At 37.8% G+C, this 27702-nt stretch overlaps 1 protein-coding gene across 44 annotated transcripts in view; it reads left to right on the top strand.

The window, feature by feature from the left end:
- The window catches only part of TCF4 (transcription factor 4), a 412803-nt gene that overhangs the window by 218683 nt on the left and 166418 nt on the right, over positions 1–27702 (top strand). For 37 of the 44 annotated variants that reach the window (XM_055102437.2, XM_055102434.2, XM_055102438.2 and 34 more), the window contains one exon: positions 14202–14266. In XM_055102437.2, the coding sequence (XP_054958412.1) occupies positions 14202–14266 (65 nt within the window). Of the gene's footprint in view, positions 1–13723; positions 14100–14201; positions 14267–15647; positions 15664–15998; positions 16136–16697; positions 16714–27702 lie in introns of those variants that run through there. The other 7 variants (XM_008952624.6, XM_008952623.5, XM_063597334.1 and 4 more) reach the window with 5 other exon arrangements.

Genomic DNA, 27702 nt, shown 5'->3' with positions numbered 1-27702 from the left:
AATGACAAATATTATTTTAGGCAACTTAGTTTTAATCATCAGAGTGTCTTAGGGAGCTTATAAAACTTGTCTCTGGGACATGGTATTAGCAGGATGTACAGAGTTCCTTTTTGGTGCCATGCTAGGAGGAGATAAATTCAACAGAGTCAGTCCAGTCCATTCATTCATTTGATAGATAATAAGTAAACCACAGAAGAAACAGGAATATGTCAGTTCTGACTGTACAGGTTTTAAGATTTTTTAGACTTAATATTGAAAACTAGTTTTACTTAATGTTCTATCAGTTTCATTTAAATGCCCTAATCCAATGATCACTTTCATTTAAATATCCTAATCTAGTGAGCAGATAGGGCTTACATAGCATTTGTCTTGAAGACATTTTAAAAATGCAGCTACAGGTCCTCATCTTTGAAACTCCATTTGGTAAAAATGGCCGTGTCTACCTTTACCTGTAGATTTAAGTGTCCACAGTCGCGGGATGAGAAAAGAAATTGTGACACTTCTTGAAAAATGGTCTCATCAAAGGGATTCAGTTGAAAATGTGAGGGACTGCATTTAAACTTTGATAAAAAAATAAGTAATTCTAAGTAAAGTCTGTAGCCAAACTCCTTAATTGTGATGCATTTGCTGAGTTCCCCTCTTCCATCGTCGGGCCTGCTCTGATGCCATATGGCCTACCATGGAACATTTAACTTGTCAGATATAATGGATTGTCCTGGAAGCAGATTTTTGCTTTGAGCACTCGGCTCCTTTCTTGCATTTCACTCTCAGCTCCAGGCTGCAGGATGAAGGATTGTGGTAGAAGTGCAAAGAAGAGACACACAGTTGATTCCCCTTAAGAGAGTGACCTATATGCCACAAAATTTTACCCACGTAAAGAGGCATTATCCCCGTCACTGGCCTTAGCAGGCTGCATGTCAAAATCATTTAAATTTCCCTGGACTTAACAGATTGTGTAAACATTTCAGAACTGAGAGCTTAGGAATAATGAAACATCGTCATTTTAACTTAGGCAGAAATGGTGTAGCCATATTGGCCAAAGGAGGCATATTATTTATTGTGACCTACATGTAACGTAGGCCACCTGGTTTTTAGATTCTATAAATTAAGTTCTCTCAAGTTTATGAAGGATGCTAAAAAATATATATATTATGATGGAAATGTTACTTGGCTTTATTGTTTTTGTTTTGTGAATAGAGAGGTGAGGTTGAAATGATCATTTAGGAATCGCTTCTTAGCCTTTTGGCTAAGATCAAGTGAAATGATCATTTAGGTGGAGGGACAGTGGCAGCTAATTATCCTACCAGGCTTTCTAGCTTGAAACTTAGGGGCAGACCTTCCATTCATTCTAACCTATTTGAAATTAGAGATTGGATGTGTTATGGACTATTTAATTTTTATCTGTAAAAGTAAATAATGTAGTCTTTGTTGTTCATTTTAATTTGGTGCTTTTATGAGTTAATTTTTTTTTCAATTTGTGCTATTGTTTCAACAAGCTTGGAAAACAGTAGGAACAATTTGTGACTTTTGCATCTGTTGGAAAACTTCTTTAAAAGAATAAACAGTGCCCTACCTATATGTGTGTGCACATACATAGCTGTGAGGTACTCTTCTGGTATAACCTACTGTAAACCCCAAAGCAAATATTGTGATATAGAGACACAGAATAGACAATTTACAAGTAATCAATCAAGCACAAACCAGTGGGAAAATAAGGAACTTACGTATCTCAATTTATTCATTAAATGGTACATATTTGATTGCTTTAGGGTTGCAAAAGTTAATTAATAGATTTGTATAAGACACAGAAATATACATACACCAAAAGAGACTTTGCTAAGTGTAATTCAATATACTCAAAAAAATATGTGTTAATTATGTTAGAAATTTAATATTTAATTTAATTCCATAAATCCTTGCATTACAAATAAGTCCTCATACAGGTCAGATAGGGCAATAAAAACTACTGTGACCTTGAAAACTGACAGAAGCTCACTTCTGTACAAATCTTTTTAATGAACAACTTCCCATCGAGCAGCTAAGAAATCTCTGTTAAAGTCAGTATTTAATACTAAAGTGTACTTATGTATGTTTCTTAGTGATCCTAAATTGAGCACATTAGTTTTATCAATGCCACTGATCGGCTGACTGTACCCCTCCTCCCCCATACAGATTTGGTGAGACTTAGTACTAAATAAGTTTGGGGAGTGCCTGGCCATAGCCGGCTCTTGTTGGGGCATGTGCGCCCTCTGCTGGCTGCTCAGATAGGAACTGACTGGTGTGTGAGGTTCTTACTTTCTTTTACTTTTCAAGGTTGGGTTTTTTTTGTTTTTTGTTTTGTTTCAATTTATTTTTATACAACTGATCAGATATTTACCACGATTATAAAGTTGTAGCTTAATACTGAGTATGGCCGTTAATTTGTTTTTGTTTGGAAATAAAGGTGAGGTTTTGTTTTGGGTGTGTTTTCGGTAAATAGATAGTCCTGATAGTTCAAATAACATGCAATGTGTGTAATACTCTTGAGTTTTTTAAGTGGTTGATTATATATCATGATTAACCATATTTTCATTGCTTTCATATTCCCCTTGGCTTGATTGTATTTGAGAAGTATTCTTGTTGGACTAAGTTGGGAATAGAACTTAAAAGGGGATAGATAAGTCATTGAAATTTTGAAATATGATTATTTGTCTGTAATGGATGTGGTAGGTAATCCCTAGTAGAAAAATTCCTGTTATGGTTGGTTGATAGTTTTCACTTGCTTTGCCAAGGAAAATGAGTATATTTACATCATAATACTTTATAAAAGCATTTTTGGTTTCCTTGCAAACCAAATTAAGCTGTGCTCACTGGCAGACATTGAGAATGGTGGTTTGAGTAAAATATTTTTTGTTTTGTTTTGCTTTTGCAGTTGCTGTTTATAGAGTATGAGATGTTAAAGGAACAAATCACTGATGGTCTCTTTACTCCCAGGACACAGGACTAAACTATACAAGGGCAGTTACAGAGGAAGAGTGTCAGCCTCTCTACCATTGCCTGGGTGGAGAGCATCCTTGGGTCCTGGTAGTGAAGGCCAGGGCTCTGTGTAATGAGTGTGTCTTTTAAAAATAGCAACAATTTTTGTTGACAAGGCTCCATCAAAGTCTTTATAATAATTTAGTTTGTATAAGTGATTTCTGTGTATCTCTGAAATTAAATGACTTGATGGAGTCAGTTTGGTATTTGTTGTACAGAGAAGGCAGTTTAGATTTTTATAGTTCTTTTGTCTTACATTGCAAATTTTTCTAATTTGTAAGCAAAAGCCATAAAAACTTCCAAACCAACTGTGGAGTGATCAAAGAACTTAGAGCTGTGGAAGGGCAGAAATGTCATCTATTTTTTTTTTTTCTTGTCTTCCAGTGTTTCCCCTTTGCAATTTTAGGTTCCAGTTACCTTAAAATTTGTTTTGGATAAATGATATAAATTTTTACTTAATAGTGTTTACTTATTTTGATTTAACATTGTCAAATAACTAAGAATTGCATTCTAACAAATATTAAGTCCTTATTACCTCTGTTAGAATGTCATCTTGCATGAAATCTCACATACATGTCTCTCCTGTTACCACCTTGTCTTCAATGAGGTTGTATTGGGTACTCTTTCTTGGTGCTTCTCTGAGTTCCCATTATATCCCTTACTGGTGGATAGCATTGTGTTACTCCTGGTATTTAGTCATCTAAACTCTTACCTCCTTGAGAATAATGTGCATTATTGACTCTCTTGCATCCAGCACGTGTTACACAGAAAGCACCCAACAAATATTAATTTCCCTATATTGTGTTTTTTAGGCCTCATTCACCACTATTCAGATATAATTTTTGCAAGTTTCAGGATTAAAAATTGTGGTCTGTAAACATAGTATATGTAATGCATTTTATTTTCTTGCATACTTTTTATAGGATGAGGTCATTCTTCTGGCTACTCCTTGTCTGCTTTCTTTTTTCTCTTTTTCCTCCCTCTCATCCTTCCCTCTGCCTCTCCTCTTCCTTCCTGTGCTCCCCACCTTCCTCTCTTGATTGAGTCATGCTCCTAGATTCAGTCATTGAGAGGCTTCTCTTAAACATTGCAGCATGGGACCATTCATCTACCAACCTTCCCCTTCTTTGAACAATAACTAGTGCTGCAGGCTGGTTGGACTCTGGGGAGTGTGGCCCTGCGTATCTGGCAGTTTGGTTATTATTATGGGCCCATTCTCTTGAAGTTGATCTTGAAGAGCAGGCTTGGCTGGAAAACATCATTCTTCTATAAATATAATGGTTAGCAATCTTCCTACTCTTTGTCTTCCTTGGAATGTGTTTTCAATTCTGGGCTGTTCCTCCCACTCCCCTCCAGTTTCTCTCAGTAGTGCATGTTTAGGGGATATAGGTCAATTGTATTCAGTGCTAAGGCTAGAGAAATGATCATTTAATATATTACAGATACGTATACAAATGGCAGTTGGATTATCTTCTGTCTGGGATTAAAAATGTCACTTATATATGTGTGTTTATTTATGTATTATACATATCTATATACCATATATAACATTGTCGTGTCCCCCCCCCATTCTTTTGATGTAGTTTTGAGTATCATATCCAATGTGTATAGTTTAAGAGATGAACATTGTTATATTCTTGTTCACTGTAAACTTAGCTTGAAAGTTAAGGCCATCACCTGTGTACCATGGTGCTAAAATACATAATTTTTCTATATAGACAACTAAGTGCCTATGTAGACTACTCTATAACAAAGAAACCTTTTCCTCTCTTTTCCATCCCACTGTGGCTTATTTAGAGTTTTATCATTTTTATCTTTTACATTGACTGTTGCTAAGACTCTGGTGGAACATTCAGTTAAATGAGCAGCATATAATTTATGATTAAAAGTGATTTGTGTGGTGAAATGCGGCTGCTGATTTCCTTCATATTTTCCAATAAATTCCAAAATATTTAGCCAGGCACCAAAGTCTTGCCCAGATGATGTTGTCTCTATTACATTCAGCCAGAAATGTCACCCATCTCCTCCAATGAAAGGGAAAGGACTGGATTCTCTCCCTCACTGTGGACTTGTCATGCCTCCACAGAACATGGACAGTCAGAGAAGGGGTAGAAGGACCCTTTTAAATGAATGAACCAGGTCAGGTTCACTAGAGTTGGATCCTGGATTCTAAAGGTGACATCCACTCTTGAGATAGAAGAGAGATGCTTTCAGAGCAGCGGGCCAGTGGGTCTGATCAATGAGGAGCAACCTTAACAAAACTCCGGGATTCTCATATTTTGGGATACTGTTGTTTATTAGGGGAATCGATTTGGCAATGTAAAATCGATTTCTTTAAAAAAAAAAAAACAGCCTTCATTATTGGAGATGAGCACATTTAAAGGCCTAGCACGCTGCCAGAGAAAGGTTTCTCTAACCCATGAAATGTAACTGTCTGAAATGACCTTGGGGATCAACAAGTCCTTGTCTTTTAAAAAACTCTGCATAAATAGGTGAGTGCTAGTAGTAATCTACTTTTTGTTATCTACCATGTTACCAGGTCTATTGAAGTTTTAGCTAATGTAACCTATAGAGCTATGCCTATCACTTAAATTGGTTGCTTGTCTCCCTAGCTGGTCAGAATAACCAGTGGAATTTTATTTGCAAGAAAAAAAAAATCTGTTGGGCACGGTGGCTCATGCCTGTAATCCCAGCACTTTGGGAGGCTGAGGCAGGTAGATCACTTGAGGTCGGGAGTTCAAGACCAGCCTGACCAACATGGTGAAACCCCATCTCTACTAAAAATACAAAAATTAGTCGGATGTGGTGGCACATGCATGTAATCCCAGCTACTCGGGAGGCTGAGGCAGGAGAATTGCTTGAACCCAAGAGATGGAGGTTGCAGTGAGCTGAGACTGCATGCCACTGCACTCCAGCCTGGGCAACAGAGTGAGACTCTGTCTTAAAAAGAAAAAAATAAAAATAAAAAGAGAGAATGCCAGACTCTACCGAATTCACGTACCATGGAGAAGAGAACCCAGGAATCTGTTTTTAGGAAAAGTCTTGCTGATAATTCTCCTGATCATCAAGATTTCTTAGCCATGAATTGAATTTGAGGAAATTGCTTTTCTCCACACTCACCAGCTCATCACAAGTCTTCCTTCTGCCTAAGAACATAGTGAAAATATTTTATTTCTGCGTGCTTTTGACACCTTTAGCATGTATTGCAAGATGAGCTTTTTTTCATTTTTATATGAAAAACTATTATGTTCTTTTGAATAAAAAATAAGCTTTCAAATGCATATGCTGTTTTTTCTAAGACCACACAAGTCCTTAACTGCCTTGGTTATATCCAATTATCATAGACTCAAACTGCAGTAAAAATATAAGATAGGGTAGGCATCACTGTGAAGATGTTATTCACATAAAGCCAATGGTAAGTTACTCATTAGAAGTAAGTTGAGTGATTTCAGGGTTGCCCTTAGTCCTTCAGGTCTCTAGGGGACCCTTGTACAAATTGCTGATTCAGAAAATCATTACTTTGGTGGTTCAAGTGGTACTTTAGTGGCCTTAAAGAGTTATTTGACACACCTCCCCAAACAGCTAAGTTATCCCCATGATTATGTTGATTAATTGCACACTCTGTGGAATTAGTGTTATTTTCAATGAAAGATTTTCCTGCGTTCGGAAAATCAAGCATAAAACTCATGTGCTTTAATTTGATAATGTGTGTACTTCTCCTAAGCAGGATGCCAAGTGAGGGGCTGATTTTGGTTGTTGTTGTCTGGGCCATGTGAAATCATCTAGGACAATATTTTTATTCTGCACTGAAAAGGTAGTTTTTGATGGACTGTAGGATGTTCACTCAAAATGCTTATCGATTCGGACATTTTCATCCATCATGGAACTTGAGAACTCTTTGACTTTATGAATTGAGTTTAAATTATTTGGGGAGAGGATTACGGTACTGAGAAGGCAATGGTTGTTGCTACAGTAGGCACTAATAATGATACATCTAGAAAACTCCAAACGGAGGTGGCATACTGTGGGAAAGCCTTGGTACTGGAACTGGAGGTCTGTGTGCTAACTTCGCCACTTCATATCTGTGCAGCCTTTTTAACTATATGAGCTGGTTACCCTTAATTTTAGTGACTTCATCTATAAAAACATGGACTAAAATGCCCATTTAATGAGCTTTTAGGGTGTGTTGTCTTAAATAATGTAAGTTAAATTTGCATGCGAGATAGTGCATTACAAATATAAGTGCTTTATGGAGAATTGAATATAGAATCTGAAATTCTTCACTTAGGCAGAGCCCTGAAGTGAAGACTTTTGGTGGCACCTTAAGATACTACCTGGGGTTTCAGTACCCACACTGTGTTAAAGGCAGCACAATGCCTAGATGAGATGAGGGGAATCAGTGATGAAATGCAGCCAAAACTTCCAATTTCCAGTGGGATCAGAGCTATAGGCCATTACTGAGTATTCTATTTTTAGGACTAAAAGAACATCAGCGGAAGAGAGAGTTAATGCCAGTCTTTTCCAGAAAAAAATGGTTTACTGCCCATTTTTCATTATCCCTTGATACATACAAGCTATGTGCCTAGTTAGTTACCTTTTCCCCCATTTGTCTTTATAGGATTTCCTAGGTTGTTGGATGACTAGTTTATTTGCTGGAATGGAGTTGTAATTCTTTTAGCACAAATTTATTTTACATTTAGATTTTTAAATGACTGTGGATGAAGGCAGAGTTGTCCCTGTATCGTTAAGATTCTGTAGGAGAGAACCAGTACTCTTCTCTGAAATGTTGGAAATCGAAAGAATAATGTCAGCTTCTGCTTTTTTGTAAACCCAGAGTCTCACCTCCAAACTGGGATCAGGAGTAAAGTTGACTAGCTAGTCAGAACAATGAAGCTATACCTGCATGGCCACAGATTACCGTAAGAAATATAAGCCAACAGAAACCAGCAAATTAAATAGTCAAAATGTTTTCATATCAATTTAAATAAAATAAAAATTTAATTTTTGAACCTACATCATTTATCTGATAGAAAACTACAAATATATAGTAACCTGATATATTCTTAGTGTTAAGTTTTAAATAATAGTAGTTCTTAAAGGTCATCAGCTCTTGTATTAATAGACACAAAAAAGATGGGGACGGGCATGTATGCTCAAGTCAGTTTAGGAAACATTGTATAAAACTAAATTGAAAGCCAAGTACAGTGTCTCATGTCTGTGATCCCAGCTCCTCTGGAGAGCAGTGCAGAAGAATCCTTGAGCATAGGAGTTAGAGAGCACCTTGGGTAACATAGTGAGACCCCATCTCATTAAAAAAAAAGAAAACCCTGAATTAAATGTCTTAACTGCAGTACTTCTCAAGAGTCTTTAACATGCTAGATACAATGTAAATCTGTTGGGGGGCAGGGCAATAGCTTGTAACAGTTCGTAGATTCTTTTAATTAGTCTCCCTTTTGGTTTTTGGAGCCCGTTGTGGGATCACTATTCTATAGATGACACTGAGTGATGCTGGGTTGTCCTGTATTATAATTATATTTTTACTTTTACTCTTCTGTACATCTTAATACAAAGACGTAGTCTTCACATAGAGGTGTAGAAATGCAGTTTTCTGCCATGTTTTTGTTAATTAGTTGCTTTGTGTTAATGTGCGGAGATGGTGGCAGTTTATTGTAAGATGTCACAGAATCCATGTGTATCATTTGTGCTGCTATAAAGTACCTAGAGACCTTTTAGGAATAAAACACCATGTAAATGTAAATTATCATTGCCTATAAGACACTTTCATTAATTTCATATCAAATTCATGAGTGTTTTGAGCTCTGGGATTTGAGAGTCTTCAGTGTCGGGCCTCTAGTTTATTTATACTTTTTTTTTTCCCCCAGAGTTTAAACACCAGCAGCATAGCATAGTGCTAAGAGCGCAGTCTGGGCAAACAAACTGCCAGGGTTTGAATCCTGGCTCTGTCACTTGTACCTGTGTGGCTGTGGGCAATTTTCTAGATCTCAGTTTCCTCATCTGCAAAATGGTGTTTCTATTACCTGCCTTATGGGGTTGTGCAGATTGAATGAATCATTTTATGTAGAGCTTTGAGCAGTGGTTAATACATGATAAGGACACAGCTATTCTTATTTGGATAGGGAAGGAAAAGGCAGGCATGGAAACGATGAAGGACTGTAAATAATAACCTCATGTATATGTTCAGAACTACTAAAAAGTTCAGTTGTTGTTTGATGAACTAGTCCTTTCTACATATATATAGATTCACAGGGTAGTCAGAGATGGGATGGGACTGGGGATGGGGACAGAAATTTATTCTGAGTCAAACATGTTTATGATGAGTTCCCTAGTCTGATGCCAGGGAACAAAAGGCTCATTCTTCAGTTCCCAGAATGAGGATTAACAGTGAAACAGCCTTGCTTGGTGTTGTCCTGCAGCATCAGATAATTTTTCATCAAGGCGTTTCACGGGATGATATATTCTCCCATATAGATGAATCTATTTCAGCGGTGGGTGAAACACCTACCATTTATATATAATTTTTAAAGTGGCATTTTACAAATGAAAGGCTACACAACCAAACATGACCCTGTTATTATCGTACTGGTCAACCACAAGAGGGATCATCTCTGTTAGAGCTTATCTCTAGAAATCTTTTTATTGATAAGTTGCTCGTCTGTCTCTAGCTCTTTCTAGGTGGTTTAGAACTGTCATATGTATCCAGGGGCAGTAATCTACCAAAGGTGATCCTTCTTAGAAGTATCCCTATGAGTGGAATGGATTTATGAGATCATTTTTTTCCCTTCATGTAATATTTTCATTGTCACCCAGTTCCCTTACAATAGGATACCATGGATGTATCGGAAGAAAAATTGGAAGTCAAATGGCTGATAATACAAGAATATAAAAATATTCAATTTGAAATTCTATAGACATTTGTTAACCATATCACCCTCAAATAAAAAGCAAATTTTCCTGCTCCTTCTTGGGACAGCAAGATAAAAGATTGTTGAATAGATCAGCAAAACATTGACTTTTTTTTTTTTTAAATATGGAAGTTGTTTGCCTTTCCTGCTCATATTAGTTTTTCTGGGCCAGGGGAAGCAAGTGAATCCTTTATTGATTGCCATTTGGTGCCATTTTTAATAATCAAATTTAAATATAGGCTTTAGCAGCGGATGGGTTCGATTTGGACAGAACACATGTTGACTTCCTGGACTGTTTGCTCACTGGAGATGCCGACTTGTTCTGTAGACGGGGCTGCATGTTGATCTCCTTTGTCTCCAGAAGGATTGATTGACGGATGTTGTGTCTGCTCATTTACAGCGTTTTCCTTGTTTAATTTAAAAAATTGTGACATAGTATTACATGTTCCCTTGTATACATCATTTTTGCAGAAGAAAGTTGTTTAGCCAATATGTCGACTTAGTTTATGAAATCCTCTCTATAGCTTTCATTTAGCCCTTCGTGTACTCCATTAGGTCATATTCATTTCATGCACGGCAAATCGTCACCAGCAGCAAAATTTAACATTTGGTCCTTTTAGGTATAAAAATGAATCAAATGCCTGACAAGATTTGTTTCTGGTATATATTTCAGAATCTCCCCCCGCCCCCCGCACCAACCCCATCTTTATGGGCATACAACAAATGTTACTAACGGGTACTTTTAGTTTTAAAAATATGGACAACAGTACTCCATGCAGTAAAAGACTTGAGCGATTAATGCTACCCTTATGCCTCTTTTGAGTAGTTTTAGCCATGGGGCTTGGCACTGCCACCATTGTCTTTGTGCCAAAAAATATCCGCAGCGGCTGTCGCATTCTAGTACCGGAGGGTTGTCTCGAAAATTCCGCAGTGAGCGCGCCGGGTTTGTTCATCACTGCTATCTCTTTTAAATATTGGAAAAATAGAATCTTTAGCTCTTTCAAAGCCCCGTTGTGGTTGTGGGGATGGGGGGAGGCGGGTGGTGAAGAATGGAGAAAGGAGGAAAGAGGCTGTCCGCGCCAGCCAGTTGGTATAAGTGACAAAAATCCATGCCTGACATAGAGTAAACACAGATATTTAGGAGCTTTTGTGTTCATGAGCACAGATAGTTACTTAAGGATCCTACTCAAACATGTTATCAGCGCTCTTGAAAATTTTATTATCTGAAACAAATGTTCCGAGTGAATTTTAAGCAGAAAATCAACATCAAGACCATAGCTAATTTTTAATGGATAATTTACACAAAAGATAGTTTCTTTTCTAGAAACTGAGGTGTCCTTTTAAAATGACTGCTTTTAGTCTTTAAAAAAAAATGATAGGAATCGCGATTTTATGTTTGAGAAGGTGCGTGGGCTTTATCCACAGTGCCTGATTATTTTGCTCCCAAACAGGGGTTCTGGCTCTGAGGGCAGATTTATAGTTGAATTGGGGAACAAAAAGATGTAATAAAGTTAAAGGCTTACACTATCAGAATGAAATGTGTTTGTTCATGATCTCTGGACCGATCTATTTGATGGTAAAAGTGGATGCTACAGATGAAATCTTTACAAGGAGCATAATCCTTAAAAAAAAAAAAAAAAAAAAAAAAAAAAAAAAAGTCCACCTCCCAGCCTCCTGCTGGCTGTGCTGCCTCTTTGGTACCTCGCAGACTTCGACAGAGCCCTGGACGGGTGCCCATTGATGTCATGGAAACACTCAAATTACTGAGAATGATTCATGTCTATGCTGGTCTCTTATCCTCCCCCACACAAACAGGAGTAGATTTTTAACCCTGACAACTTGTAATTTGCAGTGGGTTTATTTTTGTATCTGGATAAATATTTTTTAACAAGCAAAATTAAGATTAAGCAGTCTGTATCTGATATGATAGTAAAGAATGCTGGGTTCCATGTAGCCAAGAGTACTTTGGGGACTCTGCAGTGTGAATTCATATTCTTCTCCTCCTCCTCTCCCTCCTGCCTCTTTCTTTTCCTACCTCTTGCTCTTTGCATTCCACTCTTCCTCTCTTTCTTTTTCTCCTACTTATTCTCTCTCTCCTTTTAAAATCCTGCCCTTTTATCTTTAAAATAATGGAAGGAGTAGCCCAACTTATATCTATAAGTGAGGCAAATCCTGGCAGAAAAATTCCTCCCTCCTGTTCTGTGTGTTGGAGTCAAGTTGGGAAATAATGCTGAGTGGTGAAATTCTACAGGGGATAGCTTCAGGAATTCCTTCTAGAGAAAAAAATAGATGCTTTTTCTTCCTTAAACTGTATTTTACAATTTAGATTTTTAGAAATTACCAAAACAGGACACTAGATGTTCAGTTTCTTAGGAAGTCAGAGCAGATTCTACTTTATCCATCTTTCTGTCTTTCTGCCTGCCTCCTTACCTGCCCAGCTTCCTGCCTGCCTATCTACCTGTTAAACAAGTGAATATTACATCAAAGTCAGTGATGTAATGGTGATATTGAAGCATTCTTAGATGCAAGAGCTTAAGGAAGGACACGCGTCCTTTGATAGCTCATGAAGGTCGAGCCTTTTCTGTTAGTAATATTTATAGAGAGAAGTTAAAGGGTATAAGTAGCTTAAATTTGATGTACACAGATGAGTAAATATGTCTTTGTGACCATTCACACTGCTGATACAAGTATAAATGTATCTTTTCTTCAGTGTAAAATCCTCATACAATGGAAGTTATTCTGTTAGATCTTCTAAGACTGACAGTCTGTGCGATGGTGTCTTGTTTCACTGAAATTGAAACTGATATGGGGCATTGATTTTATACTTTGCGCTGAGCGCTAGACCAGAAATGGGGCGGAGGTGTTTTCCCAACTTTAAGATTCATTAAAATCAGTAGAAAAGTTAATACTGGGAAACGGGGTTAATTTTAAGACTTAGGTTTGGCTTTCTTTGAAAACCACCATCCATTTTATATATGTAATGACTTGGATACAGGATACCCTTTTGACCACATAGAAAAATTTATGGATATAAATGTATCAAAGATACATTCTTTGTGTGGGGTCAGGAAGGCATACTCTAATAACATTGCCATTGCCATTGACCTAAAAGATAAAAAGACTACTGTTACTTTTAGCATTCGTGTTGAGTTGAGAGGGGAAAACTTGGGGGTTGTAAACTTCAGAAGGAAATCTATTCAGCCTCTCAAAATACAAGTTTAGAGTTTTCCCGTTGGAAAAAGGAATACTGTAGTCCTATGTATCAAGTACAATTACTGTAAAGCTCCAGTCTTGACGAAAGAAGTATCCTTTAGACTTGCGTGGGGTGGGGTCTTAGGCACCTGCCTGCCTCTTTTAGCCCCTTTCAATGTTCTGGTGTGGACAGATTTCTACAATGATTCTCCACATGTCACTATCTGGACTCTACTGCTTAGATCTCTTGTAATGTGATTTCATTATCCTCCCTAATGATTATTGGGGTTAAACTTTAAAAAGAAACAAATGAACACCCTTGATTTTATTCTTAGATGTGGCCGAATAGCATCGAAGGGTCTATAGATCTCTGTAGAGCAGTCTACAGATAAAAATTGGGTTGTTAGAATTGGAACAAGACATTCACATTCCATGATCCCTTGTCCTGCTGGGTCTATTGGTGGAATCTGAACTTGGGTTCAGAGTAGGCAATTTTTCAAAAGCCCTGTTTCCCAAATGTAAATTCCATCATCATCTTGATCATGATGGGGTTCACTCCTGGGAAAGGGAGTTTTTAAAAAAGAGAGAGAGAGAGACTCAGAATTTTGAATAGTTTCTTTGCTAAATTCACCATCTGGAGAGCCTGTGATTGATTAGTTTTGGCCTCACTATTAAGTGTCAATATAATCAATGGGAATTGCTAGGCTAGGGTCATTACATAGATAATTTGCCTGCTGTGTAAATAAAAATGAAATTGTTTAAATTTTGTGCAAGAGAAAGTGAAAATAAGGAGTTACGATTTGTTTGTTAGAGAAAGTGGAGGCCATTGGAATGACAGTTTTTGGAAGTGTGGAGCAGTTTGGCTAAGAATAGGAATGAAGGATATTTTTTTCCAGTTTATCATAGCCAGAGTGAGGAAGTGTTATTCCCTCTCTTGCTTGCATACATTGCCAGTAGTGCCTACTTTACGTATGTAAACATCGGGGAAGAGCAGTAGATGTCTGTTACCTGGAGGAGATTTTTTTTTAAGGAAAAACACAATTTACACTTTTTTGTCGTTTCTCTTGGCAGGTAAAACAGAAAGGGGCTCATACTCATCTTATGGGAGAGAATCAAACTTACAGGGTTGCCACCAGGTAAGTGAGAATCTCTGTTGCGGAAGGGTTGAGAGGATTAACCTGGTAAATCAATTTGTTTTCTAAATTAGATGATGCATTTTAAACTGTGACACCAAAGATGCACCGGCAAGTCAGATGATGGCTCTCTCTTTAAGTAATGAAATAACACAGAGCTTAGAACTAATAAACACCTCATCTTTAGATCGCTGCTGTATCAGAACTACATTCATGGGCTTGTTTTTATTTTTTAATCCATCAGCCGGTACCAGTGGCACTGTTTGCAAACCAGCAATGTCGGTGAAAGTGGTTCTATCAAAAGAGTTTATTTGCAATTAAGAACTTAAGAATTTCTTACGCAGGAAATACTTCGCGGAGTCATGTGTCAGACCCTGGGTTTCGGGTGGCTATTGCCCTAAATTATAGTTTTCATAGGGGCTGTATGATGTTGTGTGAAAACAGGGTTGTATTGAGGGATAAAAATGTCTGTGAAAATATGATTTGTTGTCCCTTTTTGTTTCTGAATTGTTTTTGGCTGGAAGTCAAGGCCAGCAGGCTAACAGCAAAGCCGTCTCAAGGGAAGCATGCGTGAGCTAGAAAAATAAGAGTACTTTAATTAAATAATAAAATGCCAGTGTAATACAAAGGTATAGCATGTGTGTGTTTGTGTCTCTGGGCACTTTGCATTTGTATACTTTAAACTCTCCAGAGAGAGCCTATTTCTAAAAATACTATCAATAGCTAAAAGTATAAGCTTTGTTTCAAGACAACTGAGTTTTTATAGATGCTTTCTTTTTCAGTTCAATATCAGTATTAATCATGTATTTAAAATCTTTTTTAAAAATTTATACTTCCTTTTTATAAGTGCATTGGTTTCTTACTTTGGAAAACTCTTGATGGAATTTAATAATCCTCTTTAATATTCAGAGCTCTCTACTGTTTTTATTATTCACGCAAACAAAATGTACTTTTTTTTTTCAAATGCTGGAAAGGGGATGCTTACTCTCTTGAACTCTCTCACCCTCTGATGTTCTTGATGGGGGAAAAAATCTATTTTAATTTTATTTTAAACAGCCCATTTAATATACCCCTGAAAAATGTAAGCAAAGTTTTGTTTTTGTAATTAAATCGAGCCTATGAGGAAAGTTTCCTTTACGTACCAGACATAGGAAGGTACGACTTCTGGTGGGTTGGTGTGTTTGTTTTTTCCCTGTATATATTTGCATTTTTAAAGTTTACTCCCTTGGCCCAGCCACCAATTCAGTCATATTCGGCATCTGAAAGATTTGTTGCATTGAGGTGAACAGTGCTTGGTTAAGAGCTCCTGCCGGAGTGCAGTTCATGGCAGTTTGTTTGGAAAGAATTCTGCAGGAAAGAAATTTACAGCCATTCCAGCGCAACGGAAACATCTTTGGAATGTGAGTGCAAATGTTCGGGCTAGATAGCCTGGGCGACAAGCCTCTGAGTGCTGTGTCTCTGGTGTAAAGCTCTCAGTTCCTGCAGAAGAGCGTGTTCCTGTGGGTCTGGTTTCTGAGGGTCAAGGCGGAGGTCATTAGAGTTTTGGGGAGAAGAAAGTTGACAACATCCTTCCTTTCTGCAGATGGTCATGGCAGAGGTCTCTGTTTTCGCTGGGCCCCTTTTTCTGGTCATTGAGAGAATAGGCTTCCTCGCCCCTGTATCCTTTCTTACTAATAGGAATTGGCGTGATTCCTCACAGACACAAAGATTTCCTCTGCTGAGTAAGCGTGAGGCCCCTTAACTTGTGAAAGCATCATCCAGACCGTGTGAGTCTGTCTGTGTATGTGCAGAACACAGACCCTCCTTTCTCCGTTTGTGGGGAATACTTCCCTCGGGTGAAACTGAAGTTAATTTTTTTTTTTCAAACACAAGGTGAGAAGTGGAAAGGGGCAGAGGGTGGAAGAGAGGTGGATGGATTGGCATGTGATGGCTGAATTTCTGGGCCTTGGGAGGTTCGTTTTGAGGCATTAATGTCCAGGAAAATTATTTTGTATATAGCACTATGACTGCATATGCTTTTCTTAAAAAGCCTTCGTAATGTAGCCGTGGAGTGTGGAGATTCCTTCATTCTTAATTTGTGCTTCATGGTTGTGAGTCTTGCAAGAGTCTACTATCTCCGTGCTTAGCGTGGTCGCAGCAATCTCCATAAACAGTGTGATTACTTAGGGATAAATAAAAGTGAAATTTTGGAAATTTGCTGACAGAGGGAAATAGGGACTGAAGATGAAAAATGTACAGAGTATGAATTTCTGCTTTCTGTGAAATTTGAGAATAGAACAGACCATAGTGTGTCTTCCAGTGAATCAGTTTCTCTTGTGCCGTATTGTTATTTGAATCCCTGTCTACAACATCAGCTATGCAAACCAAAGAGAAAGGCAAAATCTCAGTATCTTGGGCTTCAAGTCTAAATAGCAGATCACAGCTGAAATGATTTCCCACTGTGTGACAAGGTGAGTGACTCGTGGAGGGGAGGCTTTTGTTTTCTTCTGTTTACTACATGATTGAGATACGGAATAGGAAACCTTCAGATGGTGTGCCCTAAGGAGCTCCAAAAGCTGCTTTATCGTATTATAACAGTGTATCCTATGGACTTAAAGGGGTGAGCAGTGCTATATGGAAACATGCTTCTTCCAGTCCCAATAGCCCTTTGTTTGGTGTAGAGACAGAGTGGTGGTAAGCAACAGGTAGCAAAGGGCTGTCCTGGAGGAATACATTATTATTGTGAGATGTGTGTTGTTTCAGAAATATATCAAGTTAAAAATAGATATATATTTTAGATTTCTCCTAAGGATTTAACACTAATACTGATGGACATATGACGCTTTTTTAAATGGATATATTTTAGCAGAAGAATGAAAGCCGGCAGGTTCTTTATTAGCAATTAAGTTGTTTTCATTAAAAATAGTAATGAGATATTATTTCATTAATGCATTTCCACCTGAAGTTATCAGAAATAAACATGGTGACTTTTTGAGACTTTTAAAATTGTGTTGAAAATGAATCAAGAGATAAGCAAAAGTAGCCAAATGAACTTTTTTGAGTTCTTACTAAATATGACAAAACTAATTTAAATCAAATTGGGGTACAGAAATCACACCCAGCTTAACATGTTCTTGCCAAATGGTAACCTCATACTCCTTTTAACTGGCAGAGAAAATGAAATTTATAATGGAAAGTCTGACAGAAACGAAAATGAGTGGGAATAAAGTTTTTTGCAAGCTAGTCCAACCTTAATACTATAATAGCCAATAACTAAAACTTAATGGGCGTCATTGCAAATGCCAGAAGGGAAAAAATGTCATTTGTTTTTGTTTCTTTTTGCTGCTTTGAATAGAATGTTGGGTGATTTGCAACTTTTAAATTTTGCTAAAATCTATTTTTTTAATGAGATGATGATATCAAAACAAATACTTGTTATTACTTCTCCCCTTAAATGGAAGTTTAGAGTTGATTATCAGGAATTGTTTGCATTTTCTTTCTGGGATATAGCCCAGGTCTAAAGCCATGGTTTCATTATTAGTATTGTGTGTATGTGTGTGTGTGTGTGTGTGTGTGTGAGAGAGAGAGAGAGAGAGAGAGAGATGGGGAGAGAGAGAGAGAGAGAGAGAGAGATGGGGAGAGAGAGAGAAAGAAAGCTGCCTGAGACCAATCAAATTAGAATCTTGTGAGCTGGGCCTGTGCTTTTCTGACAACTCCCCAGGTTATTCTAATGTGCAGCTAGGTTTTATCATTTCCTAGAATGTTCTGTAGAAATATACCCTGTATTAATGACTTGTGTTCAACATATGACCTTGAAAATGCTTTTAGGCTTTTTGCATTAATTTGATTATTGAAGGCATGGAAATATATTGCATATGAACTTCATTTAAAAGGCAGTGAAAATTAGTGATATAGTGAAAATCTTCAAATCTTTATATAGAATTCCACAACTGAATGTCCCAGCCCATATCTTGTTTTCTCTAGTGAAGTCCAAGGCTTTAACCTCATCCAAATTCTTTTTCTTCTTCAGCAAGTGATCAAATAGGACTTTGCTGATACAGTTATTTAATGTTTACATCTTAAAATGACTAATGGAATTTAAGAATTAGACCTAATCTAGGAGGTTGTTGTTAATTTCCAGAAACTTGGAGACCAGGGAGGAAACATATTTTCTTATTTTGCCCATAGGCTTGCCCATTTTTGGTTCATCGAAATTAAGCATGTAGTTGATTCCAAAATGAATTTCACATTTCAGAATTGATTTCTTTGTCTTGTTATTTTTACTTTTGATTCAATAGGTATTACAAATGACTTAATTCTAAACTTTTGGCCTCTTTTAGTTTTTCTTATCTAAAGTCAAAATAGAAAGGATGTAAGTGAAAACCGTACAAAATTATTTTGTTTATTACGAAATTGGCAATTTAGGCCAATTAGGCCTTGAGCAAGCAGAAATACACATCGCTTTTTAATTTGCTAAGATGCCTAAGTGTTTATCCTGAGTGTTCAGCACATCCATCGAGGTCTTATGCATCCTTCCTGGGAAGCTCTCCCTTGCAGGGCCTTAGCACCTGTCTTCATCGTGCTTTTTAAAATTTGCCATCATTTTTATGTGTTTGTTGCATGCTGATTTCCACAGGATTCTGTAAACTCCTGGAGGGCAGGGACCATGTTTGCTTTATCCTGAATGTGTACCATGTGCCTAGCAGGGCAAAAATTGCAATGACCTAGTGTTTCTTTCCTCAGCATCACTTTTGGAAGCCATTTTGAGGGAGTAAGGTCTGAATAGCAATGTACATGAACCATATTGTGAGCATCTTTTTCATGCCTACGAAAACCAGAAAACTGCACTCTCCCAAAAAAGTCCTTTGGAAGCTCTTCCTTCTAACATGCTGTGCAGGCTCTGGAAGGACACCAAAGTCATACCGTGGAGAGACACCCACTCTGACTTTTTGGGGGGTTGAATCGTCTCATTCACCTGGTGACTTCACCGTTCTAGGCCTGTATATCTGGAAAGGCCTGAATGAGGGAATTATAGATGATCTGTGGTTCTGGCAGAGGTGTTGTTGGAACCAAAGGTCAGCATCCTGGTCCGAACATTGAAATGTAGCAGTGTGAATGGTAGGACAAGATATTTTAAATTGTGACAGTTTCAGACATCACAGGGCCTGAGTTTGCAGTATATATGTCATCGCAGCTGTGTCCCTGAGCGGTATTTTTCGGGCAGCGGCTTATTCATTTTGGGGGATTGTTATGGGTATATACCCTTCTTTCAAAAGTCAGCCGGTACTTATCAAAGGGGAGAATGGGTCCATTCTTTCATTGCATTGGTTAAGAAATACTTATTGACCCTGTAGTGGTGTGTTAGATACTCAGGAGAAAAACCAAGGGATCTTGTATACCTTCCCTTCTATCCCCACCAGCAGCTTCCTGGATGTTAACGGGGAAAATCGAGCTCTATTTATTTATTTTTATTTTTAACCTTACATAGCATAAATTTTTGAGCATCCAGAACAGTTGAAAAAATAATAAAATGAATGCCACATACCTGCTATTTAGGTTAAACAGTTGTTTGTATTTGTTATACAGTATTTTCTTGTGTGTATGTATAATATGTATAAGAATACATATTTTTCAGTGAACCAACCATTTTAAGTTGCAGATTTAATAAGAATGCACCCATGGATTTTTCAGTACATATCTCTTAAAAATAAGACATTTGCCTAACTAACATACTGTTATTATCCCTAAAGAGATTAACAATAGTTTCTTAATCTCAGTCCATATTCAGATTTCTTCAGTTGTCCTCATGCAAATGTCTTCAGTAGCTTTCTTAAAAAAGGCAACTAAAATGCCATTTACGCGTGGCATTTGATTTCTACGTCTCTTTATAATTTCTTTTAAACTAGAGCTGTTCGTCTATTTGTATTCTTTTTTAAATTGTGTAATTTATTTTTTAGGGATGGGGTATCACTATGTTGCCAAGGCTGGACTCAAACTTCTGGGCTTAGGGGATTTTCCCAAGTAATTTTTTTGTTGGTTTGTTTGAATGATAGTGACTTTAAAGAGACCAGGCCAACTGTCCTATAAAACATTCCCCTTTCTAGAATTATCAGATTTCGTTTCCTTGTGGTGCTGTTTAATTTTGTTCATCACTTGTTTTGCCTACAAATTTAAAATTAGTTCTAAAGGTTTATGCAGGTTCAGGTTAAACATTTTTGGCTGGAGTACTTCATTGGGGGTGCTGTGTATATCAAATTACATTCCAACAGAATATTGAGCTATGCCGCTGTTGGTAATGCTAACTTTAATCACTTGGCAAAAGTGGTGACCACTGGATTGTTCCATTGTAAAGGAATCTTTCCCCATCTGCAATTAACAAATAGTCTTTGTATTGATACTTTAGCAATGGACAGATACCCCTTTTTCCCAACAACCTTTGACCTAATAGTTTTGGCACACATTGATGACCCTTGCCTGAATCAGTTATTTCAACTGAAGACTTCAAACTGGTGATTCTTTTAAAATTCCATCATTCCTTCCACATTTATAGCTAGTATTCTTCTATAAAAGGGCAGTTTCTTTCATCATTCATTTTAACACTATCAGTTTCATGTTTCATATTTTATATAAGTGTCGTAACAATTACTGTTTCTAATGTTTCCTTACCTGGAGGGTGTTGGAAGCATTAAAGTATTCTTGAAATCTCTTAAGGTATATTGATAAGAAAAGTAGTTATGGCTCAGGCTGATGGTCAGAGAGGCTTTAATTGTAAGAGGAGGGAGGTAATTGTAGGCATGTTTCCTTGTAAACTAAACTTCAGTATTCTTTTGGTGAAATTTGGAACCTTGCAACAGCCTCTGTGCCCCTAGCTGTGTTTCTCTGATTCTCATATTGCCACTCTATAATTGCTAGTAAACATCTCACAAGGTTGATCATCAGTAGTTGACTGGCCGACTCGAGGGGGTTGCTGTGGTGCTCTGTGAAGCTGCGCTATCAGGGATCAGCTAATAATCCCTGCCTCAGTCCTTGCACAATCCAGACATGGTTGATAGTGAATGTCAAAATGAGTGAATTTCTAAAAGATAGTTGGGGCTTAATCTAAAGGAAGCCTGAGTAACTAGTATTAGGTGCCAATATAAATCTCTGAGTTGGTTAATATTATCGTCCCTTAATAATTAAGAAAGGGATGCTCAGAGAAGTAAAGCAAGTAGACCTCAAATCATTTGCTTCAAGTAAGTTTCAGAGCCAGACTCTGAACTCTGAGATGTTTTGTTTCAAAGCCAGTGCTTTCCAACTTGGGTTCCCTGCTACTTAAGCCCATGAAGGAGTTTTTAGGCTCAGAAGTCCATATTAGTTCTCATCTAGAAAACCCTGTCTGGTCGTTTCCAGGCCCACTGGAGGATCTGGGCCTGACACAGTATCTACAACAGAGTAGCTGCACTCAGCTCCGTTCAGGGTTAGCTAGAACTCTGAACAGTCAGTAGGGAAAGGCATAGCGGAGGGCAGATCGCATCGTTCCTGACTGCCCAGCCTTAAGGGGGGAAAAAAAAGATTATATGAATAATCTATTCAGTAACATCCTCAGAATTAGCATGTGCAATTTCCTTAAAACCAATGAGGATTTCCTGTGAAAAGGCTGGGGTGGAATATGCCAATTCACATTTTAGCAACAGCGTGAACACTTTCTTAAAAATGTATAGATTATGTTTTGGCTTTGCTTTTTGTGCAATGTAGGCAGAATATGGTTTGCTATTATATAAATTTGGATTCATTATAGATCACGTTATTGTTCCAAAAACACAAGAGCTACATACAGCGAGATTCTGAAACAATACCTTTAGCAGGTTCTTAAATATGCCCCAATAATTTTTCGATTATGGCATTTAGCCCTCAAGTAAAATATATGAAACAACAGAATATGTGCTAGGAGCATAGGCAAGTTTTATACAACAACAGTTCAGGCAGTTAGTGCATAAAAAGCCATTGAAATTGCTTTGAGATGATTTAGGAGACACCGAAGAAATGGACTCCTAGTATCCAAATTGAAATTTCACCAGAATCATGGGATTAACTTCTCTTTTCTTATGAAAACCATTAAGCGTTTTTAAAATAGCTTCTAGCAATTAGGACTACAGTTCTTCGTCTTTATGTTTCTGATAGGTGTAAAGACAAAGGGGAAAAATCAATTAATGACTAAAGAAATAATTGATTTAATGCTGAGGTGTATCTGATATAATTTAATGTTGAAACGTATCTACGTATCATGTAGAGATCAGTGTAGCTCTATAGCCTCCTTCTGTAAGAAAGGCAGTATACTCAAAATTCAACATCAGGACAGTGTTTCAATGTGAAATGACAGAAATATTTCTTTATTGAACGTCATGCTTGATATTATTTTATTGTTGAGAGCTTTTTACTGAAACTCTTTAAAACTGAACCCCCAAATTAAAATATCGGCAACACTGAAAGATAGCAACAGAAGCCTGTAATCTGAAGTAATGGACTTATTAAGGACTTCAGAAAAAAAGACTTTAGAAAAGAAGCATATATCATTGAGTCTGCTGCCGTGCCTGATAGTGATAACCTGCTTAGAATTGAAGCACCCCATTCTTTGAAAAATTGTGTGCACTCTTTGGATATTGACGTGGGTTTGTTTACATGTGCTTTCACTCACAGATCAACTGAGCTTCCTAAAGCATGGACCTTTCATGTTCAGCGTGTTGTTTTCTAATCTCATAGAAGTAGTTTCATAGGGAGGAGAAAACCGAAACCGACAAGAATATTTCTTTGCATTTGCCTTAGCATTTCCAACATGCAAATGTTGCTTTTTTCATAGTATGGCACTTATTTTCGTCAGACATTTCTTGTACTTAACAAAGGGCAAAGTTACATTTTGGCGGGAGAGCGACTTTCGCCCGGCACTTCACCAGATCTCGTTGAATAGAATATATTATCACTGTTAGCATTCTTAGGGTTCTTAATGAAAGCTACATACCCTTTATCTCCATTTTCCTCTCCTTTTAGAAGACATTTTCCAATGAACAATTTCTATGACTTAAATACCAGATATATGTTATTTTCAAGCTACCTCAAAGCCATGTTTATGTGCATTTGCGACAATAACAATTCCGTGCTTCGGAATAATTACGTAGGAGTATCATTGAGGTTATTAGGCAGGACCCACCCTCTAGAGTTCTGTACATGGGGGGGTCTCTGTGTGTTGGGGTTTTACTGTGCAAGCACACAGAATATCCTGAGCTCATTTGTACCATGATAATGAACAGCAGGGCACTGAATCTTTTTAGTTTTATTGGCATTGTATACAGTAAGTTATTAAATTTCATCTCTGTAATACACCTGCAGTAAAATAACAAAATATTGGTGCACTTAAAGAACATGTGTGTGTGGAACAATGCCCTCCCCATCATTTCAGCCCCCTGCAAACAGCTGCTTACAGATTTCAAGATCCATTGTATGTATTCCCTCGAGCCCACCTCTAATAATCGAGACACATCTGCCATTGCAGTATTATAGGCATATGTAGTTTTATTGAAAACTATACCTGTAAAAAAATTAAATAACTCCTGCCTCAATTAAATTGGCAAGCTACCTTTTGCAAAGATCATATTGCAGACCTCTTGAGACCCAAGTGAGTTCATTTTATTCTTACATTACAAATCACTAAATATGTTATTTTTATTTAGCTGAGTAGCTAGCTTTCCTCATACTTTGATGGTAAGTTACTTTCATACATTCTCACTTTTGTTTTCCTTCTCCCCTCATCTTTACATATTAAAAAAATTAAGCAAATTGCATGAAGCAAACATTTTGAGAATCTGAACAGAATAAAATCAAAGGGAAAGGACCCTAACATGCAGCTTTAACTCTGAAGTGATTATTAAATAAATACATGCAAAGGTTACAAAATTGGGGTCAAATTTATAACTCACATTGTGGCTTGTGATTTTTACAAACTTCTTTGAGATCCATTTGATCATCATAATGGTAGAATAGGAAGTAATATGAAGAGGAAATGAGTTAGTAGGCCATGCAAAGCATATGCAGATGAATTCCTATTGGATTAAACTTAACACTTACTCTTAAGAAAATAATAGATACGAGATCTCACTCTATCACCCAGGCTGGAGTGCAGTGTTGCAGTCATAGCTCACTGCAACCTTGAACTCCTGGGCTCAAGCAATCCTCCCTCCTCAGCCTCCTGAGTAGCTAGGACTGCAGGCATATACCACCATGGCTGGTTAACTTTTTTATGTTTTGTAGAGCCAGGGTCTCACGTTGTTGTCCAGGCTGTCTCAAATTCCTGACTTCAAGCCATCCTTCTACCTAGACTTTCCAAAATGCTGTGATTATAGGCATGAGCCACTGCACCCAGCCAACAGTCTTAATACTTGTGGAAGATTGAGTCAGTAATAGATGTCTGCAAAATAGTTTTTTATCCAAAGAAGGAATAAGAGTAAAATATTTACCGATATAAAAATGTGAGCCTAAACTTATTTTAAGTTATGTAAGGTATCTGTATAGGTCTTCATGTGAGTTAATCATGCCAATATATAGTGATTTAACCAAGAAGAATTTTTTTGCTTTATATTTTCATAGAAAAAATCCAAAAAGACAAGTTACCCACTATATGGGAAACATATATGTGTATATATCGTATATATCTGAATTATGTATGTCTATATATATGAAACACACACACACTGTTATAAGACAGTAAGCAGGTTCCTTATCTATAGTTTCTTAGTTAAAAAAACAAAACAAAACAACATTTTGTGCTATTCAGATGAACTGTGTATAACTGGACCGAGGGAGTGGTTAGAGGTGAATATTGTCCCAAAGTGAACATAGAGTCAGAGGAAAGACTCTCTGTTGAAAGTCAGAAAGTAGATGATTTCATAGGATCAAGTCACGGATAAATATGAGGTGATGACTGTTATAGAGAAGGTAGAAAATCGAAAATCAAGCAGTGATATTCTTTTTTTTTTTTTTTTTTGTGGGGTTGTTGGGGATTGGGTCTCTCTATGTTGTCCAGGTGGGACTCAAACCCCTGGGCTGAATCAGTCTTCCCACCTCAGCCCTCTGAGTAGTTGGGACTGTAGGTACACACCACCATGCCTGGCTTGTAGTAGCAGTATTGACAACCAGTCAGGATAGAAAATAGTTACATGTTTAAATAAAGAATTTCCTTCTTTGGGCCGGGCATGATGGCTCATGCCTGTAATCCCAGCACTTTGGGAGGCCGAGGTGGGTGGATCACTTGAGGACAGGAGTTCGAGACCAGCCTGACGAACATGGCGAAACGCCGTCTCTACTGAAAATACGAAAAGTTAGCTAGGTGTGGTGGTGCATGCCTGTAATCCCAGCTACTTAGGAGGCTGAGGCACAAGAATTGCTTGAACCTGGGAGGCGGAGGTTGCAGTGAGCCCAGATCACGCCACTGCACTGCAGCCTGGGTGACAGAGCGAGACTCTGTCTCAAAAAAATCTTTTTTTTTTTTTCCTTTTAGATGAAGTCTCACTCTGTTGCCCAGGCTGCAGTGCAGTGGCACAATCTCTGCTCACTGCAACCTCTGCCTCCTGGGTTCAAGCGATGCTCCTGTTTCACCCTCCCAAGTAGTTGGGATTACAGGCATGTGCCACCTGGGCTGGCTAAGTTTTTTTTTAATATTTTTGTAGAGACAGGGTTTCACCATGTTGGCCAGACTGGTCTCAAACTCCTGACCTCAAGTGATCCACCCACCTCGGCCTCCCAAAGTGCTGGGATTACAGGCGTGAACCACCGCGCCTGGCAGAATGTTCTTCTTTTTTGATAGGAATGTTGATTCAAGTCAGTGAGTGGTCGTTTGGTTCCACTTGGGCTTACCTGGGCCCAGGAGACTCTGCTCACTCTGTGTTCTCCCAGGGTATTTTGTGCCCCACTGCTGGTTCACAGAGATGCCAGGTTTCACGGAATGGAGGGCTGAGTCCTAGAGAGGGTCATCACTTACAAGTAAGATATCAAACCCTAAGGGAATCAGAATTTAAAGTCTTAGAAGGGTTTCAGTTTTGTCATATAGAAAAATATTGAAAATTAAAAAATATATATATTATGAATTGTAAACAAACTTTTTGATCAAAACTCATGAAAGTTGGGGAATACACCTTAACTTGCGCCCTGCCACTGCTTTGAAGTCCCATCCCTGGGATGTGGTTCACTCCTGTGGAAATATATATTATCTATTACATTTGAACTGTGAATTGTGTTTGTCACACTGAGCTAAGCAGCTCAGAACTGTCATGTGTAGAGTGACTGGTACAACACAACATCAGTGGTGGTAAAAGATTTGTATGGACAATGACATGTGGCAAAGAAGAATGTCAGCAGCTGCCACTGCTATGACATCGTCCCTCAAGGAGTCTTTCTGCATCTCTGCCATGTAACTGTCTCAGCCAAAGAGAAGGCACTAACATGAACTTCTTCCCCAGAATGCTACTCCCAACTAGCGACCACGTAAGACTCTCTTGAGTCTTTTTTGAGGGTGCAAGTCCTGGGTGCCATTTGTCACCGGAAAGAACATTTAAGTTTGGAGTTTTATGTATAGAGGGAGGGATTATTCTTTGATTTATTTCAAAAGAACATGTTCTTAATTTCCTTTTGCAGATAATACACACACCCTATCAGTTTTTGGACTCCAGACTGTCTCCATCCATATGTCATTATGAAGCAGGTTTTTATCTTATTATGATTTAGGTAATTGTACTAGCCTCTAAAATTTTATAATGTACCTTTCAGAAGCTCATAGATGCCAAGATCAGAGGCTCCTTTGGAGTTCCATCTAATATATCTTCCTTAGCCAACTGGTACAAATAATTTTATCTTTCCTCTAGATAGTTACACATATAGCTCTAGAAATAAAATGTAGTTATCCTAAATCAGCTGTATAGAGCCTTAACCAGCAATCAGACCATTTAGAACATTCAACAATAATACATTCTACCAAACTCTGACTTTCTGTGTTCAGCAGATATTTATTAGGAAACTCACCCTGTGTCCCACTGAAGATCCTCACATGCTCTCTAGGTAGATGACTTCAGCTAATAGTATAGTAACCATGAGGCCTTAGTATTTATGACTTTTCTTTTCTTTCTTTCTTTCTTTTTTTTTTTAAGAGACAGGGTCCTGCTATGTTGCCCAGGCTGGTCTTGAACTCCTGGCCAGAGTGATCCTCCCACCTTGGCCTCCCAAAGTGCTGGGAGTATAGGTGTGAGCCACCACATCTGGAAGTATTTATCACTTTCCAAATTCGTATTCTTACATGTGTTTGGATTTATTTTTCAAGAAGCCAGAGTAAAATTTGGCAATTACCAAATTGTGAGTTGAGGAAAATAGATAATTCACCTTTGGTATTGTGCTTTTGAATTTGAATTCCATTGATTGGATTTCAGTCCGTCAGGATTAGT

The sequence above is a fragment of the Pan paniscus genome, chromosome 17 (genome assembly GCF_029289425.2).
Source record: "Pan paniscus chromosome 17, NHGRI_mPanPan1-v2.0_pri, whole genome shotgun sequence".
Taxonomy (NCBI): Eukaryota; Metazoa; Chordata; class Mammalia; order Primates; family Hominidae; genus Pan; species Pan paniscus.
Note: the sequence above shows the minus strand (reverse complement) of the source record. Positions and strands in the feature narration are given on the sequence as shown.